General features: G+C 42.6%; 1 protein-coding gene across 7 annotated transcripts in view; it reads right to left on the bottom strand.

Annotated features, from left to right (window-relative positions):
* The window catches only part of BUB3 (BUB3 mitotic checkpoint protein), a 74,506-nt gene extending 57,627 nt beyond the window's left edge, over nucleotides 1–16,879 (bottom strand). The window contains exons 1-8 of one of the 7 annotated variants that reach the window (XM_027063315.2): nucleotides 16,738–16,879; nucleotides 16,087–16,281; nucleotides 15,440–15,509; nucleotides 13,449–13,600; nucleotides 10,671–10,829; nucleotides 8,818–8,995; nucleotides 8,322–8,538; nucleotides 5,761–7,349 (exon numbers count right to left, since the gene is read on the bottom strand). In XM_027063315.2, the coding sequence (XP_026919116.1) occupies nucleotides 7,334–7,349; nucleotides 8,322–8,538; nucleotides 8,818–8,995; nucleotides 10,671–10,829; nucleotides 13,449–13,600; nucleotides 15,440–15,509; nucleotides 16,087–16,281 (987 nt within the window). In that variant the 5' untranslated portion in view covers nucleotides 16,738–16,879 and the 3' untranslated portion in view covers nucleotides 5,761–7,333. Of the gene's footprint in view, nucleotides 1–5,760; nucleotides 7,350–8,321; nucleotides 8,539–8,817; nucleotides 8,996–10,670; nucleotides 10,830–13,448; nucleotides 13,601–15,439; nucleotides 15,510–16,086; nucleotides 16,282–16,684 lie in introns of those variants that run through there. The other 6 variants (XM_053206790.1, XM_027063313.2, XM_027063314.2 and 3 more) reach the window with 6 other exon arrangements.
* Nucleotides 16,880–17,046: the final 167 nt, after the last annotated feature.

Here is a 17,046-nt window from a genome sequence, read left to right as displayed (position 1 = left end):
AGAAACAGTATACCATCTCTGCACCTTTTAAAAACAGGAGCATTACCACAGGAGCATGAAGGCATAAGTGAGTACACTTCGGAAAAATGGAAAATGGGAATGCAGTGAGAGAGAGCTACAGATGAGGCCTCAAGTGTGTGCAAAGCTTTATTTTAAAGATAAGCAAGGGGCGCCTGGGTGGCACAGTCGGTGAAGCGTCTGACTTCAGCCAGGTCACGATCTCGCGGTCCGTGAGTTCGAGCCCTGCGTCAGGCTCTGGGCTGATGGCTCAGAGCCTGGAGCCTGTTTCCGATTCTGTGTCTCTCTCTCTCTCTGCCCCTCCCCCGTTCATGCTCTGTCTCTCTCTGTCCCAAAAATAAAAATAAATGTTGAAAAAAAAATTAAAAAAAAAATAAAGATAAGCAATTAAGTAAATATGGCAATATTAACATGGCAAAATCTGGATGGTTCTGAGTATTTCTGAAGGCTTGAAAAAGCTTGTCAATGTTTTTAAAAAGATACATATACTGACAAACTTAAGAACTAGGAATCTTGCTCAACGTCACTCATCATCAGGGAAATACAAATCAAGGCCACACTGAGATACCACCTCACGCCGGTCAGAATGACTAAAATGAACAACTCAGGAGACTACAGATGCTGGAGAGGATGTGGAGAAACAGGAACCCTCTTGCACTGTTGGTGGGAATGCAAACTGGTGCATCCGCTCTGGAAAACAGTGTGGGGGGGTCTTCAAAAAATTAAAAATAGAATCACCCTATGACCCAGCAATAGCACTGCTAGGAATTTACCCAAGGGATACAGGAGTGCTGATGCATAGGGGCACGTGTACCCCAATGTTTACAGCAGCACTTTCAACAATCGCCAAATTATGGAAAGAGCCTAAATGTCCATCAACTGACGAATGGGTAAAGAAGATGTGGTTTATATATACAATGGAATACTCCTTGGCAGTGGGAAAGAATGAAATCTGGCCATTTGCAGCAACGTGGATGGAACTGGAAAGTATTATGCTAAGTAAAATAAGTCATCAGAGAAAGACAGATATCGTATGTTTTCACTCATATGTGGATCTTGAGAAACTTAACAGACCATGGGGGGGGGGGGAGGGAAGGGGAGAAAATAGTTACAAACAGAGAGGGAGGGAGGCAAACCATAAGAGACTCTTAAATACAGAGAACTGAGGGTTGATGGGGGGGGTGGGGGAGAGGGGAAACTGAGGGATGGGTATTGAGGGGGGCACTTGTTGGGATGAGCACTGGGTGTTGTATGTAACCGATGAACCACGGGAATCTACCCCCAAAATCAAGAGCACGCTGTACACACTGTATGTTACCCAATTTGACAATAAACTATATTTTAAAAAATAATAAAAAATAAAAAACTAAAAGCAAAACCAATATAAAATCCTTACTATGCACACACACACACACACACACACACACACACACACGAACTAGGAATCTTATAGATAACCTGAGAACTACATTAGTATATTAAAATGAAAAAACAAAAACTTAAAAGTCAATTATTAAGACGTGAGAGCCATGAATTGAATATTTTTTATCCAAGGAGAGCAAGGATTTACTATTCATGGACACTGTCAGGCAAACTTTCTGCTATATACTCATTTGTAACTCCATGAATTAGGTGTTTTCTCCATTTTCTGGCTCAGAGATTACCTGACCACAGGGGCACCTGGGTGGCTCAGTCCGCCGAGGGTCCGACTTTGGCTCAGGTCATGATCTCACAGTTCCTGAGCCCAGCCCAGAGCCTGGAGCCTGCTTCAGATTCTGTGTGTCTCTCTCTGCCCCTCCCCACCTCATGCTCAGTCTCTCTCAAAAATGAACAAACATTTAAAAAAAAAAAAAAAAAGGAAAAGAAAGGAAGAAATTGACCTGACCACTGTTACTCAAGGGGTCAAGCAGAAAAGTGAGGATTCAGTCAGGTTCGAAGGCTGGACTCAAGCTGTCTCATCACACTTCCCAAAAAAAAAACAAGCAGGCACAATTCTGGAGGAATAACAGGCCAAACAGGTGAGGGGGCTCTAAGACTACAGGAGCTCGCAACACTCTTTCCTCTTTAAAGTACTAACCAGAAAGTTCTTGAACAGGGGCTCTCTGTCCACACTGCTCTTCCTGGTGCCCAGGCTGTTACAGTGTCTGCGTTATTAATGAGTTCAGGTTTAAGAGCAATCACCAAACCTAACTGCCCTCTTCACTAACAGGATAGATGTGAGGACCAAAGGTCAGCCAAGTGCTTGAAAGCAAAACTTGGTCACACTATATGGTGTCACAGCACTTGCCAGCCAGAATTGCCTGCGTGCTCATCACTGCCCGCCACAATCCCTGCCCCAGACTGGAAACCTAGCAAGAGCAGGTACTTTATCCTACTTCCCACCGGAGCCTCGACACATAGCAGTGCCTGGCATACAGCAGGCATTAAATATTTGTCCAATATTCCTACTAGGTGGCAATTAAAAATAAGGCAAGAAACAAACTACGAGAAAATTTCCCCCATTTAAGTGTATAAAGCAGGGTTCTTCTATATGACCCAAGTTTTATCAAATGATATATACCAAAGGCCCCCCCCCCACCCCTCCCCCACCGTATCGCTCAGGAGCATCTTAGATGTAGGTAAAGTAGGCACCTGCAGCCTCTCTGGAAAAGCCGAAAGAGTGAGGCCATGTGAGAAGCAGCTCATTTACCAACTGTCACCAGCCATTTGGAACACCTGTCCAATATGACACTTGGGGGTGCAGATTTGAAATCTGTGTCTTGAGTTCGCCAGGGCCAGACTCCTCTCGGCCACCGCCGTAAGATCGCTCGCACCCAGGCTTCAAATGCTCTAGGGGCTGACCAGCCACCGACGACTTCAAAGCACGCCTAGGACGCCTCCTCAAAGTAAATGTCACAAAGACGCATGGCACGTACCATAAATCAAACCATCTCAAAGAAAATCTCCAAACACGTTCACCCAGGCATTTTCATTTGATGTGGTTAACAAAAACGCTTATTTACAGGAAGATGTGCACAGAAAATTCTGAAGGATGGATATTCTGAGTAACCAAACTGTCATCTCCTATTGTAGGACCAGTTGATAGTACAATTCGTTTTTTGTATGCAGTTATCCAAATTTGTCTACCATAAACGTTAATTCTGTACCAGTTGTCAAGTGCTTATTGAATTAACAAAGCTAAAGATCACACGTCCAGCGCACTGGACACCAAAGGGCTATTCCAAAATTACACTGAAAATTATTCTGAAAAAAGAGATCACCCCGATCATTCAACAACACCGAAGTGGTGCAGTGCTCATGTGCCAGAGCATACAAAACCGTGTGCTCCCCATTTCTGATGGAACGTAACAGGTGAGGTAAGGTGCAGACATACAAAACAGGTACAATGCCAGGCAGCATATGCTAAAGGTATAGAGACAGGAGGTGCTTCCCGCAAGCTTCGAGGAATATACTCTCGCGAGCTGCAGTGACGAGGGTTTCATGGAAAAAGGGATCTCGAACAGGACCTTACAGAAGGATTCAAATGAAAACTCAAAGAGCAATTCAGAAAAGGGAAAAGTCTGAGCAACACTGTGAAACCTGGCAGTCAGCACGTGTATCTGAGTAACAGTAAAGCAAACAGCCCAGCACTGAGTACAAAATCCTGATCTTTTTTCTGGGGAACGGTAAAATGTACAGTGTTGGGGGGACAGGGAAGGGGGTGTGGGAACACGGGACGAGGGGAAAGAACAGAGGCTCAGGGGCAAAGAAATTTGGGAAAACTAGGTTTAACAAAGTTAACAGGCACGTCTTCGTTGTTGGAGTTCTCCAAGCTCTTAACAAGAGCTTCCGCCCCTGGAGAAGAAATCTAGTCGTATTTGACCACACAATCCTTTTTCACTGAAGAGATTAATGGACAGCAAAACACCTTGGGAAACACATTTAACAGATAACAAACGCAGAACAATAAAGGGCTTGAATGCCAAAGGCCAAGTGTGTAGTCTGGCCTCGGTCCTTCCAACAGGGCCAGGATTTTCCCCAGAACAGAGGAGGAACTGATGTACCCCTAAGTTTCTACACAGAACTCAGAAGCAGGTGTGGCTGCCACATCTCCATCCACTTGTCAGAGTCCCCAGCGGTCAGCCCCCTTCTTCTGCGAGCACCGGGACAGTCAGCAGTGGCTTCCTGGTGATCTGCGGGCCTCGGACACACACCTTCCCATAAAGTGACGCAGGGACGTCTATGAGCAACAGGGAGCACTTGACAATCCCAAGCACAGCATGAGAAAAAAAGCAAGTGTGTTTAAAATCTTGAGTGGTATAGAGCAGCTTTTTCAAATTAGAGGTGGCAAGGCATTTGTTACACACACAGTTCAAGGGGCCGTAACCAGCATTTCTTTAGAAAAGGAAAAAAGACAAGCAGATGCGTCCCAGGCACAAAGGGCAAGTTTATGAAACGTGTGTCTGTTACACATACTGTATCGACCTCTGTGTTCTGGACTGCGGTTCAAATAGATTTCTCCTGGGATCACAGCTAAAAGGTCTGAAAGTCACTGCTCCACAAGACGGGAGAACTTAGGACAGAGACCGAAGGCTGCTGCATGCCCCCAGATGGGCGGAAGACCCTTTTAAGACAGTGGGAGAGCAGCACAAAGAATCATCGGAACTGGGGCACCTGGGTGGCTCAGTCGGTTGAGCGCCCGACACCTGACTGTGTGCGGCTCAGGCCACGATCTCCCAGTTCGTGGGATCGAGCCCCAGGTCAAGCTCTGTGCAGAGCCTGCTGGGGATTCTCTCGCTCCTTCTCTCTCTGCCCCTCCCCAGCTTGTGTACACACACTCTCTTTTCTCAAAATGAACAAATACACTTTAAAAAAAAAAAAAAAAAGAGAAACGTAAAAACCATGACGAGACCGTGGAGAAGGGAAATCACTGAAAACACTAAGGAATTACACTGGGTCATTTGGGGGGGGAAGCAGCTGTCATCATAAGCAGGCAAACCGCGAAGTGGCTAACGGTCCACAGGGGAGGCAAGGAGACACATTCAGGCTGAGACGAGTTTCAGGAGAGAGGAGAGGACATCCACACAGAAGTACCAAAAAAAGCTCTCCCACACCACCTACTTGAAACAGGTCCCAAACGTTGCTTTAATTTCAGTCACCTCTGACAATACCGTATTAATTCTCTTTCAGTTACACAATGGTTTAAATTTCTGCTCTGTCCGCGACCAAGTGGTTATGACTCTAAAAAGCACATCATCACACTAAAGAACCAATACCGTCAGTTAGTCTCTGGCTGTTACATTATTGACCATCCCAAGGGCTTCACTTTGATTTAGCATCTGATGGAGAAGTACAGCCGGGTCTGTCATCTGGCTCTGCGTGCGCGCGTACGGGGACCACGCCAGCCCAGGGATGTATGGGCCACATGTGCCCTCCCGCACCAGCACCAGGAGAGCGCCACGCCAAAGGGCGCCCGTCAGCCGTGCACGGTCCGTGCCCCCCCCCCTGTGATGCAGCCCAGTCGGCTCAGGGGCCCCGCCGATCCAGAAGAGGGCACCAGGGAAATGGCACAACTCCAACAGATCACTTTAGCCAGGACTGAATCCCCAACGTACACCAGAATAGGCATAATTAAACGAGGCAGTGTGGACTTAAAGGTACAATGTCATCCCCACCAGGCCCTTGATGGAGGGAGTTTTGCTTTACAGAAGCCTTTTTATGAAGTAAATTACATTAATTACCAACGTTTAAAAACATCCAACATTTAAGGGTTCTGAATCTCTGATTTATTAGGCAGCACGGAAATAACAGGTTTAGATTATTTTACAAAAAAGAGCTCAAGCTGCTCATAAACAACCACGGGGCTTGCTGGGGTGGGGACAATTCTTCAGACCACCGCACAAGGACACAAAGACTCCTCACCCTACACAAAGTCAGCATGAAAGGGCACACAGACAAGTTGTTTTAAGACAGAAAACTGGGAAATCCACATACTAAATAAGGTGTCCACAATGACTATAACGCATCCCTTAGGGGATAAGTATGCATTTGTAGGAAGCAAAACAAAGCTTTCCACAGAGAAACCACTTTCACGAGATGATTACGTGGACCTGCAATGAAGAAAATACATTTCAAAAGATGGGTTCAGACTTGCACTAAGTTTCCACTGAAACACTTAAAAATAAGACCTTTCTCTGTTATCAAAAGAATTTTTTTAAAAACACGTCATGGATCAATTTCAGTAGACGTCCAAGTCCCATTCAAAAACGTACATGTGCAAAGAATACATATGAAACACCAAAAGTTTGACAACAGAAATACTATCTGGAACCAGCTAGAACAGGCCAAGCCAAGTTCGTGTTCTGCTTCAGGGCATTACATTAAAGTGAATCTCATTCTCACTATAATTTTTTTTCTTTTTAACCTTAATCACCAGCGGCTGGGCAACTGAAATGGACATGAGAACTATATAAATGTCAGAGAAATATGTAAACCTCATTAATGTTTCCAAAAATTCATTTAGAGATAGAAACAGGTCCAAATAGATGCCTGTCTAAATGTACTGCAATTACGTTACAATTATTTTTCCAAATACACAGATATGCTCTGTCTTTTCTCAGCTCATTACTGACTCAAACAATTTGCCCTTCTGGGATCAATTGTTTGCTAATAAATAATTGTTTACAGTCACAAAATGAAGTTAGGAGGTTTTCTTATTAGTTTTCCTTCTGCACCCTAATAAGATTGAAAACTAGCTGATTCCCAGGAGTCTAACCTTAACCTCGCTTTGTTGAACAGCCCAGGAAACGATGAACCATCTGCTTCGGAAAATAATGGACGGCCAAGAGGAAATACTGTTTAATTGTAGATTAACCTCCTCATGAGGCAGTCTGAAGCAGCTTTAGAATTAGCAACTACAACCAGCAAAAGAAACAAATGGCTCAAGAGCCTTTTCCTCCACCATTTAAGGTCCAGAAAGAATGCAAAGGGGTTTTTATTACCTGTGTTTATTTACAAACATGTTATTTCCACAGTGGAAACAAAAATTATCAAGGTCAAAACTGACTCTCAAAAGTGCAATCACTGCCCTCCAATTTTGTTTGCCCGAATACCTTTAATGCAGCAAACCATCAACCGTCTCATGCACTTAAGAGTGTTCGGTTTAAAAGAAAAAAAAAAAAATCAATAAAAACCACTTTTCCATTATTTTCAGGTTCTTATAATATTAAGATTAATATATTTCCCTGGTTTCTTTGTTATTAGTAATAAATCCACCATTAGGCAGTACGAATTGTTTTATTATCATCAACATGGCACTTAAGTAAATGAAATCTTGTCAAGTACATGGTGACCTACAAGTTCAAAAGAAAAAAAAGAACAGCATGAGATCAAAATGGCCGGCCAGGACAAGAAACACAAAAGTGAGAGATTAAATGCAAACACAGCCCTTTATCCAACAGGCTTCACATACTAAGTCTTTTCTAAAGTCAAATCTGTAAAAATATGCATCATATGAAATATTTAACACTCTGCCCCTTCTCTGGGACTCAACCAATTTAGCGAGGGTGTTAAACCATTTTAACTCAGAACGTAGAAGAATCTTGAAAACATCCAGTCATTCTATATTTACTGAGGCCTGGGTAGAGAGGGACAGAGAACAGGGACAAAGACCCGCGGGGGCAGGTGTTTTACGGTTTAAAAGCGCCTAAGTATCAGTTTTCCCTTAGGCCTGGTACAGGTAAGTAAGTAAAGAGCTCGGCCCTGCTGGTACCAAAAAAAATGTCAATTGTTCCTCTCTGTCAACAGTTACAACCAAGAGCCAAAGACAGCTATGAAAATTTCAAAACTACGGAAATCTGCTATTCCAGGCAAGGCCATATCATTCCGGGTTTCCAGTAAGACCTGAAGGTCATTCACTTTGTGTAAATATTAAAGGAACAACCTCGCTGGAGAGGAAAGATTTTTGGTGGTTCAAATTCTCAAATATCTTAAACAGATTCGCTAAAATTAATTATTCTTGAATTCCTCAATTTTGAAGCAGTGTCCTAGTAATAACTCCAGAGATTCAAATAATAGTGCCTATTCAAGAAGAATGAGAGTTTGACATTCTTCTCTACCAAACAACTGGGCACAATTTTATCCATCAGACGTCTATCAACCTACGGATATTGAAAGCTTGGGAGAACAAGATAAAATCAACTCCAACCCTACAGTCAGCTGTAATATCGAGCAGGCATCAACAATGCTATTCGTGAATTTAGAAAAATTAATAAATCCTGGGTTGAATGCAAGAAAAGGCTCAAATACAGGTGAAGCATACTCACTTGGGTTTTGTTTCGGCATCTGTCACTTGGCGAATGAAGATACCATCTTCAGGATGTTCCGTGTCATCCATTTCATACATATACGATGATGCTATTGCGAGCGTGGTCCCATCATTACTGAAGGCAAGCGATGCAATGCTGGTGGGGTACCGATGGAACTGGCACAATCGCTTTTTGTTAAACGGATCCCAAATGTTGACAAATCCATCAGAGCCGCCTAGAAGTCATTTCAAAAGAGGTAAAAGGATTCTTAAAAAGCAGACACAGGGGGAAAAAAAAAAAAAAAAAAAACAGGACCTTTAACGGTTAATTTTTAAGATCACATGAGTTACATTTTCCCCACAGAGGATCACATAAAATTTCTGCTCCCTAAATATCAGAAAAAGCAAGCACAATTCTTTTTTTAAACCCTGCCTAAGTATAAATGCCTCATGTTCAATTACAGCAAAATCTGTTATCTCAGTGATACGACGCAGGTTCACCTGCCATCCCGTACCTGTAGCAAATGTATTATGGATGTTGTGAAAGGAAATGGCATTGACCGGGTAAATCTGCTCAATGTTATTCTCCTTTAGTCTGTGACACTTGAAGGCATACTTCTTCTTCTGCACTTCAGGGCTCGGGTCCAAGTACTCAACTGCCACTCGACCTTCGATGGAGCTTAATACATAACCCTGCCAAGAGGGAAGCAAAGAAGGACAAAACTGGTGACTCCAGCTTCCCAAAACAAAGCACTGATTCCCAAATTCAACCTGTGCTAAAGACGGTTATTTCAGAAATGAAAGATAAGTACAGCCAGGTTTTAACCAGGTGTAGGTTTTAAGCTGTACTAACAAAGCTATGACCATTCCAGAACTTAGAGAACATGAATACCTGTTCTATAGAAAAAGAACAATAAAGCTATCACATCTAGTAACTTTTTAAAATATAGACAAGAATCCTAAAGGGCTTCAGTATCATTTATTCGTCCTGTCCAGAGGGGGCTCAAATGGGGCTCAAATGTGTTCCATCAGTTGGATATAATTTGCTATGCCCTGGGCCTCTCTACCTCCAACAACTGTAAGAAGGGGGATTCCTCCAGTGGGGGGATCAAAGATCCAAATGAGCTAGAATGCCAGCCTTCCATCTCAGTCATCCTGCCCCTTGCATTGAACTACAGCAAGCTGAGCTCACACATAAACGACACAGATTTTCAACAATGTTCAAAAGTGGGTTACCATTTCAAACCTTTTCTCACCTTTCCTTGAAATGACAGTATGTCAAAGAAACTGAAACATAAGATAAATAAGGAGTCTGTATTTTTTTTTTTTAATTCTTCAAGGTATGAAAACAAATTATTCCTGAAGAACTACTTAGGGAGAAAAAAAAAAAATCAGTGAAATCTGAAACTTCCATGACCCACTAGAGATGGCCTAACAAAGTTTTAGATGTGACCTAAAAATGAGATTGATAAATGCAAGGATATTTTAATCACATGCTTAGATCTAGAAAAGTTTCACATAACTGCCATTCCTTATCTTCAATGGAAATTTACAATTTCCTGAGAAAAAGAACAGGGATCACCATTTAAGGCACTAGCCTTTTGAGATAAAGGGCCAAAAGAATAACCAGCATAACTGCATCCAGATCCTCAACCATGAAAGGACAGCAGAAGATTCCAAAGATAACTGCCGTTTTTAATGACTTTTCCTCTTGTAAAATTCTTACAGCAGCTGACCACACCACCAACTCTCCTTCAAACTTTCAGGATCTGAGGGGAGAAGGGGCTCAGTAATAAACAGGGCAGTCTTGTTTAGCAGTGATGACAAGGGAGGAGAACCTGTATATCAAGAGTAAGTCATTATGTAAAGAGCATGGCCTCTCTAACTTCAGTGGCTTTTTTTTTTTTTTTTTTTAAATCCAAGTGCGGCTGTCAGACCTGCTAAAGAACTCCATTCGTGTTAGGGTTACAAAGAGGCCAAAAAAAAAAAAAAAGAGAGAAGAGCCAATTCCATAATCCTGAGTTTCCAGACCTAAGTCTGAATTCATGGGTTTGGTGAATGGAAATGTCTGCAAAACCCTCTTGGATTACCGTATACCTGTCAAGCATCCTGGACCAAGGAATCAGAAGACCTCTGTTCCAACCATGGTAGATGATTTGATTTCTCTGAACGTCAAGATCTTCTCTGAAACTGGGTTAACACACTACTCTGTAACACAAGGCTGCTGAAAACGTAACAGCAAATTCTAAACCACTACTGATTACAAACAAAAGAGAAGCGAAGCTTTAAAAGGCAATGACCAGTGAGATCCTCTTATTTTCAAACTGAAGGAAGGTTGGGGGGGGGGGGGGGGGGGACAGGTGCGCACCTGCTTGTTGGGAAAAGCCCGTATGCAGCGGGTCTGGTACTTGAGGCTGGACTCCCGGCGCTGCTGTACGTAGCCCATGTTCCGCAAGTCCCACACCAACACCCTGCGGCCTGCAGTGCCCACAATCAGCCGGTCTCCAGACACTGAGAGGGTATACACCTTTCAAGAAAGACCAAAACTCACTAAAATCCACCTATTTGCCAGAAAATGATATTTGGTCCCCCAAAAGTCCACTAATCATAAAACCATAAAAAAGTTAGCCGATCAGGTTCTCAAACACCGGAATTAAATTCTAAATATTACAGCTTTACAAACCAAGTAATTTGCACAAAATCTTCAACCCAGTATATTCTTAGTACTTAGCGAAGTATTGTATTATGTACATTCTAACTCTGCAAAAACACTTTGGAAGATTTAATTCTCTTGGTGATAAATTATTTAACAATTTTTCCAGTCTTCTTGTTTCATTTAGTGACAATATAAAACCGTAAAAACTACTCGAAAAGGAAACAATAAAGCCATAAAACAATTCAAGAAACCTCTCCACGGGCATCTAACTTTTCATAAGAGAATCATTTTCAAAGTTATTTTTCTATGACCACCTTTTGAAAAAAGATTTCATGTTTGACTCTAAAAATCTTGATTTTTCTCAGCTGTCACACTGAATAAAATTAGGCCTTTCTAAGAAGAATGAAGAAGCCATCGTCAATTAGCTGCTTAGTTGCTTTTTGTGGCATATGAACTCAAAAGACGAGGACAGTGGTCTGGCATGTGACAAAGCACATTCTTGTGCCCTGATGTCATACTAAACACTCAAGACAAAGTTCATCATTAGTGAAAATTTAAAAAGCATTTTCTCCCCTAAAAGCATCTATCCCCCACCCCCATCATGCCCTTTTTGCAGTATTACAACGACTTTCGCAAAAAATTCCTTTATAACAAGTTACAGAATTTCCTGCAAGCAAGCATTTCAAGTGGTTTATTTTCAAACATGCTATTTGGGGGACCAAACAGATAGCAAACTGATGAAAAAGGCGGCACAATGTATTTTCCTGATCACGTTAAATAATTTTTTTAAAGCTAGACTTTAGATATATAATTGTACTCTGCTTATTACTTTCAACTAATAAGCAACTCTAATTGAACCTGATTTAGTATTTTAAAACCTGAAGAAACACTATTAAAAAATGAAGAGAACCCAGGCCCTGCAATGTAAGACACCTCTTTAACGTTCAGTGGTTAAAACACAAGGTTAGTAGCCACCAGTGTGTTAACTGCATACCACCAACCAAAAATACCAAGTTAGGTTTAACAATTAACAATCAAATCATCTCCACAATCTGGCCTTCAAATTCAACCAACTAATCTAAGGGAAATTACGAGGAATTAGAAAGATTCCAAACAGTAGATTTAGTTAAGCACATTTAAATAAGAAAGATGTAAAGCTTTACCAGTTTCCTCACAAAACACATTTGCAGAAAACCAGAAATTAACCTAAGACATGTGAAACGCCAAACTTAAACAACACAGAATCCAGAAAGAGATCGATTTATACTAGCACGATCAGATTGGGAATTTTATCTTAAATCTTTACTATACAGGTGACACACAAGCTTCTAATAGGGCTTTCTATCCCCACTGATCGTAAATCAAGTGAAACCACTGTCAGGCCACTGACTAGGTCTATACATTTATCAAAGAAAGTATTAAAAAAAGTGACATAATGAACCTTGCTGAACCAATAAGCAGCTTGATTCAGTGTGGCTGTCCATTATACGATATTCTGTCTGCAATTTATCACAGCTCTTAACATGTTACATACAACCATAAATCAAAACTAGAAACAATGCAATTATTTTATTCTGAACAAAGGTCTTGCCAGGAGTAGATTCGACTGTGATGTGACAAAAATAATGGCTCTTTGGATGCACTACAGTATATAATGATGGCTAGCAGGGGCTGTGAATAGTATATTTACACTAAGGAAATAGATTCAAGTGAAGGATACCTTTAAACTGCTAAAACAATCGATCTTTAAAATCAACTACCACCTGATAAAGGCTGATGAGGATACAGCAAGAATGCTCAATTACTTTCACTGTCCAGATGAAAAGGTTAGAATAATACACAGAGTTTCAGTTTTAAAAAGCTTCCCTCAGTACAGCCTTCAAACTACATCTATCAATAATAAAAATAAATACACAAATGGCAAAAACCAAGGAATGCAGGACGCCTTTCTCACCTCAAGTGATAACCCATTTCACCCTCTTAACAGTCCGCTCAAATGAAACCTCGGGTCCTAAGTGAAAATGAGTGACACTCCATCCTACTCCCTGGTTTGGGCATGTCAAACCCAATTTAAGGCAATCCAACGGTCTCTGCTAAATGACTTCTCTGAAAAGGCACGGAGTTGCTTCTCAGTCCTGGGATTTAAAGCATTAATAATACACAGCAGTGGGTTTATTTACTAGTGCCATCTAGCACAAAGAGGACAACAGAAAAAAAAAAAAAAAGTTAACCCACACACCAAAATTCATTTCCTTTTGCTCAAAACATCTGTGTTGTAAAACAGACTCAATTAAGTATTCTATATGCCCAGCATGGGGTTTGAACTCACGACCCTGAGATTAAGAGTCGCCTGCTCTACTCACTGAGCCAGCCAGGCGCTCCTCATCAACTGGTAGTTAACCTTCAAGTTCAACACCATCTTCAGCAAACGTGTACCAAGTCAAATCACCCGTGAGACTAAAATTCCTGTTATGAATGGAAAGAGCCTACCTTTTCAGGCTGAGAGAAGGTCCCTGCATTACAAGGAGTTCTGGGATCCCACAATTTAACCGTCTGATCCCAGCTCCCTGTAACCATCACATTCACTTCTGGACAGTATTCAACACATCTGATAGGGGCATCATGGGTTCCAACAAGATTTTCTACAGTGGAGGGGAGAAAGAGAGAAAAAAAAAAAAAAAAATCACCCACCTTTACTACCTCTCCTGAACAAAGATTCCTCAAGTGAATAGAAGGAAACATTCATTAAACTGTAATGAATCCGCTTCCACCAACTCGATGAAAACGTCCGCACACAGAAAAATGTCTCCATGACTACAGTCATCCATTCCTCTGTTCACCTTACAATGCATAGTTTGATTCACTGGCATGACACATACCAAAGGCTGACTTGAATTTCACATTGCATTAAATGGGTGGCATAGCTGTTATTTTCCTCACTTGATCCTAGATTCCTTAAAAATCAGAAACCTTGTCAAACTCTACAGTTCTGACTTTATCTACTGCAGGTTCTGGTACATGGAGGTACTCAAATATCTGCTGAATGAATGAATGAATGAATGAATGAGTAGAAAACTCTGGTCTTCTGGAACTGGATAAAACTTGCTGCATTAGATTAATATTTGTAAGAAACTTATTTACGTGGTAACACTATCATCTGAAAGCTAGGGGATAAGGAAGGCAGAGAGTCTCAGGATGAGTCCCCTGGCTTTCAAATGGTGGATCAAGTTTCCAATACACAATTTCCTTCCTTTCAATTTCAATTCTTCACCCAATCTCATTCATTCATTCAACTAACATCTGCTAAATGTCCAGTATGTGCCAAAATCTATACCACATGCTAAGAACACAACAAAGATTATGTGGTCCTGATCCTCAAACAGAAAAACCACCTATTTAAAAACATATCACTGACACACACAAAAAAATTCCTCATGAAGTTCGGCAATGACCTCCTGCAAATAAACAGCTAATTCCCTTAATTATAGTCTCCATATGAAAAATCTTTGTATTTCAGTGTGTTTTTTCTCCGAAGTTTTCCAACAAAGAGGACCCAAACCTGCAAGCTAACTTACCGTGTGGAATAAGCTGTTAACAAACAAAACCAAACACCTGCAGTTCTAAGTTACATGACAAGGGGACTTTCATGAAATATCCTCTTCTGAGTTGTTTGGGGTTTTTTGACTCAATATTGTGCCCATCCTCTTTCCATCCTCCCACTGTCCAGCTCACCCTCATGTAGTCATATCTTTGTACCTCGCCAACTGCTTCAAGTACAACTCTACCTAACAGATGCATATACAAAAAAGACATTTTTTTAATGCTCCAAGAGCTCTGTGCATTTAAGTTCCATTGCACTTCTGCTCTGCTCCGAAGTTACCATAAAAAACTAAGTAAGTCATTTCCTATCTGCACCTTAATTAATTTCTTAATTTATTCAGTTAATTTCTTAAATTAACTATAAGAAAACTATTACTCATTCACTAAATGCAACTCAGGCATATTCTAGGCTAAATAATCACACAAGTGGAATTAATATAGAAGCTGGAGATGACTGGCTATTTTTACCTCTAGTTTTTAAAAACCTATTTTCCTTCAGTCTGAACCAAAATAGCTTCAGAACAAAGAACACTCAAACATCACCACTTTCCTGGAAAATCCCAATGTACAGGAGACTACTGTGGAATCCAGTCCACTTCTGAGGACAGGTTAAAGTCATATCCTTAAGGGCAACTTCATGTAAAGACTTAGAATGGAGACCCTAATGGAACTCAATTTACTGAGAAAGTAAATGCATGGTATTTTGTGATCAGTAACTTACGGTTATCATTTTTTAAAAAGTCCTAAATTTAAGCCACTTTTACTTGTACCTAAACAACTTGGGAACTAAGCATTCAGAAGCCACTTTTCCTAAATAAACATTTACACTTTAGTACCTGAGCTGAGAAAACAATAAACTGGTAGAAATGTGGCCATATTACCTTGATCCGTGTTCAAATCATGCATTTTCAATTGATGGTCTAACCCCCCACTCCAAGCATGCGTTGGATCCTACAAAATAAAAGTTTCAAGACATTTAAAAGTTATAGACATTTACACAGTGTTTCAAAATTCCGGTTCCTACAGCCATCTGTTCACTTTATGTTCAGGATGTGAGCTCTCTCTCTTACACACACACACACACACACACACACACAAAACCCCAAGCGCACAAAAGAAAGCAAAAACTACATCAGCAAACTAAGGAGAACTGTTTCAGCTCATTGGCTGAGAGGAAAACAGGCATTTCATTTCTATCTCCTAGTGGAAAAAAAAAAAATCTTCCTTTTTATAAGGCAACCAAATTTTACCGTCTGGTGGCAAATTTCAAATACAAGTGTCATGTATCCAAAAAGTTTGCAGGGTTACTCCACTGGAAAGGAGACCGAGTTTCCGACTTCTACATAACCCCAACGCCAAAAGTTAAAGTAAAAAACGGTATTTGGCTCAAGACGGGTGTTTAGGAAAACGTTAAGAGCTACCCGAATGCCTACGGACAAAAGCTTCTACCCAATGCTGTTAGAAGGACGCTATGAACACAGGATCCCCGAAAACAAAGAGGGCAGGTGCGCGAACTGAGAACACGTACGTAGAAGGCACAGTCCAGGACGGCGCCGGTGTGCTGGTACTTGAGCCGCATGGAGTTGGCCGGCACATCGTAGAGGCGCACCGACGTGTCCCAGGAGGAGACCAGCAGGAACTGGGACGTGTTGGGGCTGAACTTCACCGAGGAGATGCCGTCCTCGGGTGGCTGGTTCAGTTTGAACTCGTTAGAACCGGTCATCTACGGAACAAGCGACCAGTCAGTCCCCAAAGGTCCAGGACGGGGTGCTGGGCTGGCCGAGCACTGGGGAGAGGGGGGTCACGGTGAAGGGGTGCCTTCCCGGCAAGGGGCTGTCTCACCGGGGAGGGAACTAGCGAACGTAGGCTACCGGGCGTCTGCGCCTGCGCGGAGCGTGCGCGCCCACCGCGGTCGGGATTCACCCGCTCCTCCCCCGCCGCCCCCGCTCAGCGCCCCAACCGGCCCGACCCCTACCGGCGCACCCCTAACTCCAGCCCCCAGCATAGCCCGCCGCGGGCTCCCGCAACCCGGCCCCTCCGCCGGGCCTAGCGCCCCAGACGCTCCGAAAATAAAGAGCGATGGAAGCGAAACGAGCTCCCTGCGGACGGCTCTGGCAGCTCCGGACCTGGGGAGTCCCCGACGGGTCCGTCCCTGCGCCCAGTGGCCTCGCCCCGCTACCTTGGGCTCCCTTCAGAAGCAACTTGGCCGCCGCTCGCGGACGCGCCACCTCCTCGCTTCCCTCCGAGCACTCGCGGGCTGGGCGAAAGAGGCGGAGAGGAAGCTCCAGCGCATGGCTGCAATTGGCTAATTTCAAACGCCAACGTCTCATTCGAGGCCGCCAATTGGTCTGCTCCGAGGCCCGGCGTCGGTCAACCCAGTCATCTTGTTCCGGCTCAAAGGCAAACCACGGTTTTTCCGATCACGTGGTCTCCCTTTATCACAAGGCTGAGCCCCCGGCCCGTGAGGAAGGAGTGGAAACTACAATTC

This window comes from Acinonyx jubatus, chromosome D2 (genome assembly GCF_027475565.1).
Source record: "Acinonyx jubatus isolate Ajub_Pintada_27869175 chromosome D2, VMU_Ajub_asm_v1.0, whole genome shotgun sequence".
Taxonomy (NCBI): Eukaryota; Metazoa; Chordata; class Mammalia; order Carnivora; family Felidae; genus Acinonyx; species Acinonyx jubatus.
Note: the sequence above shows the minus strand (reverse complement) of the source record. Positions and strands in the feature narration are given on the sequence as shown.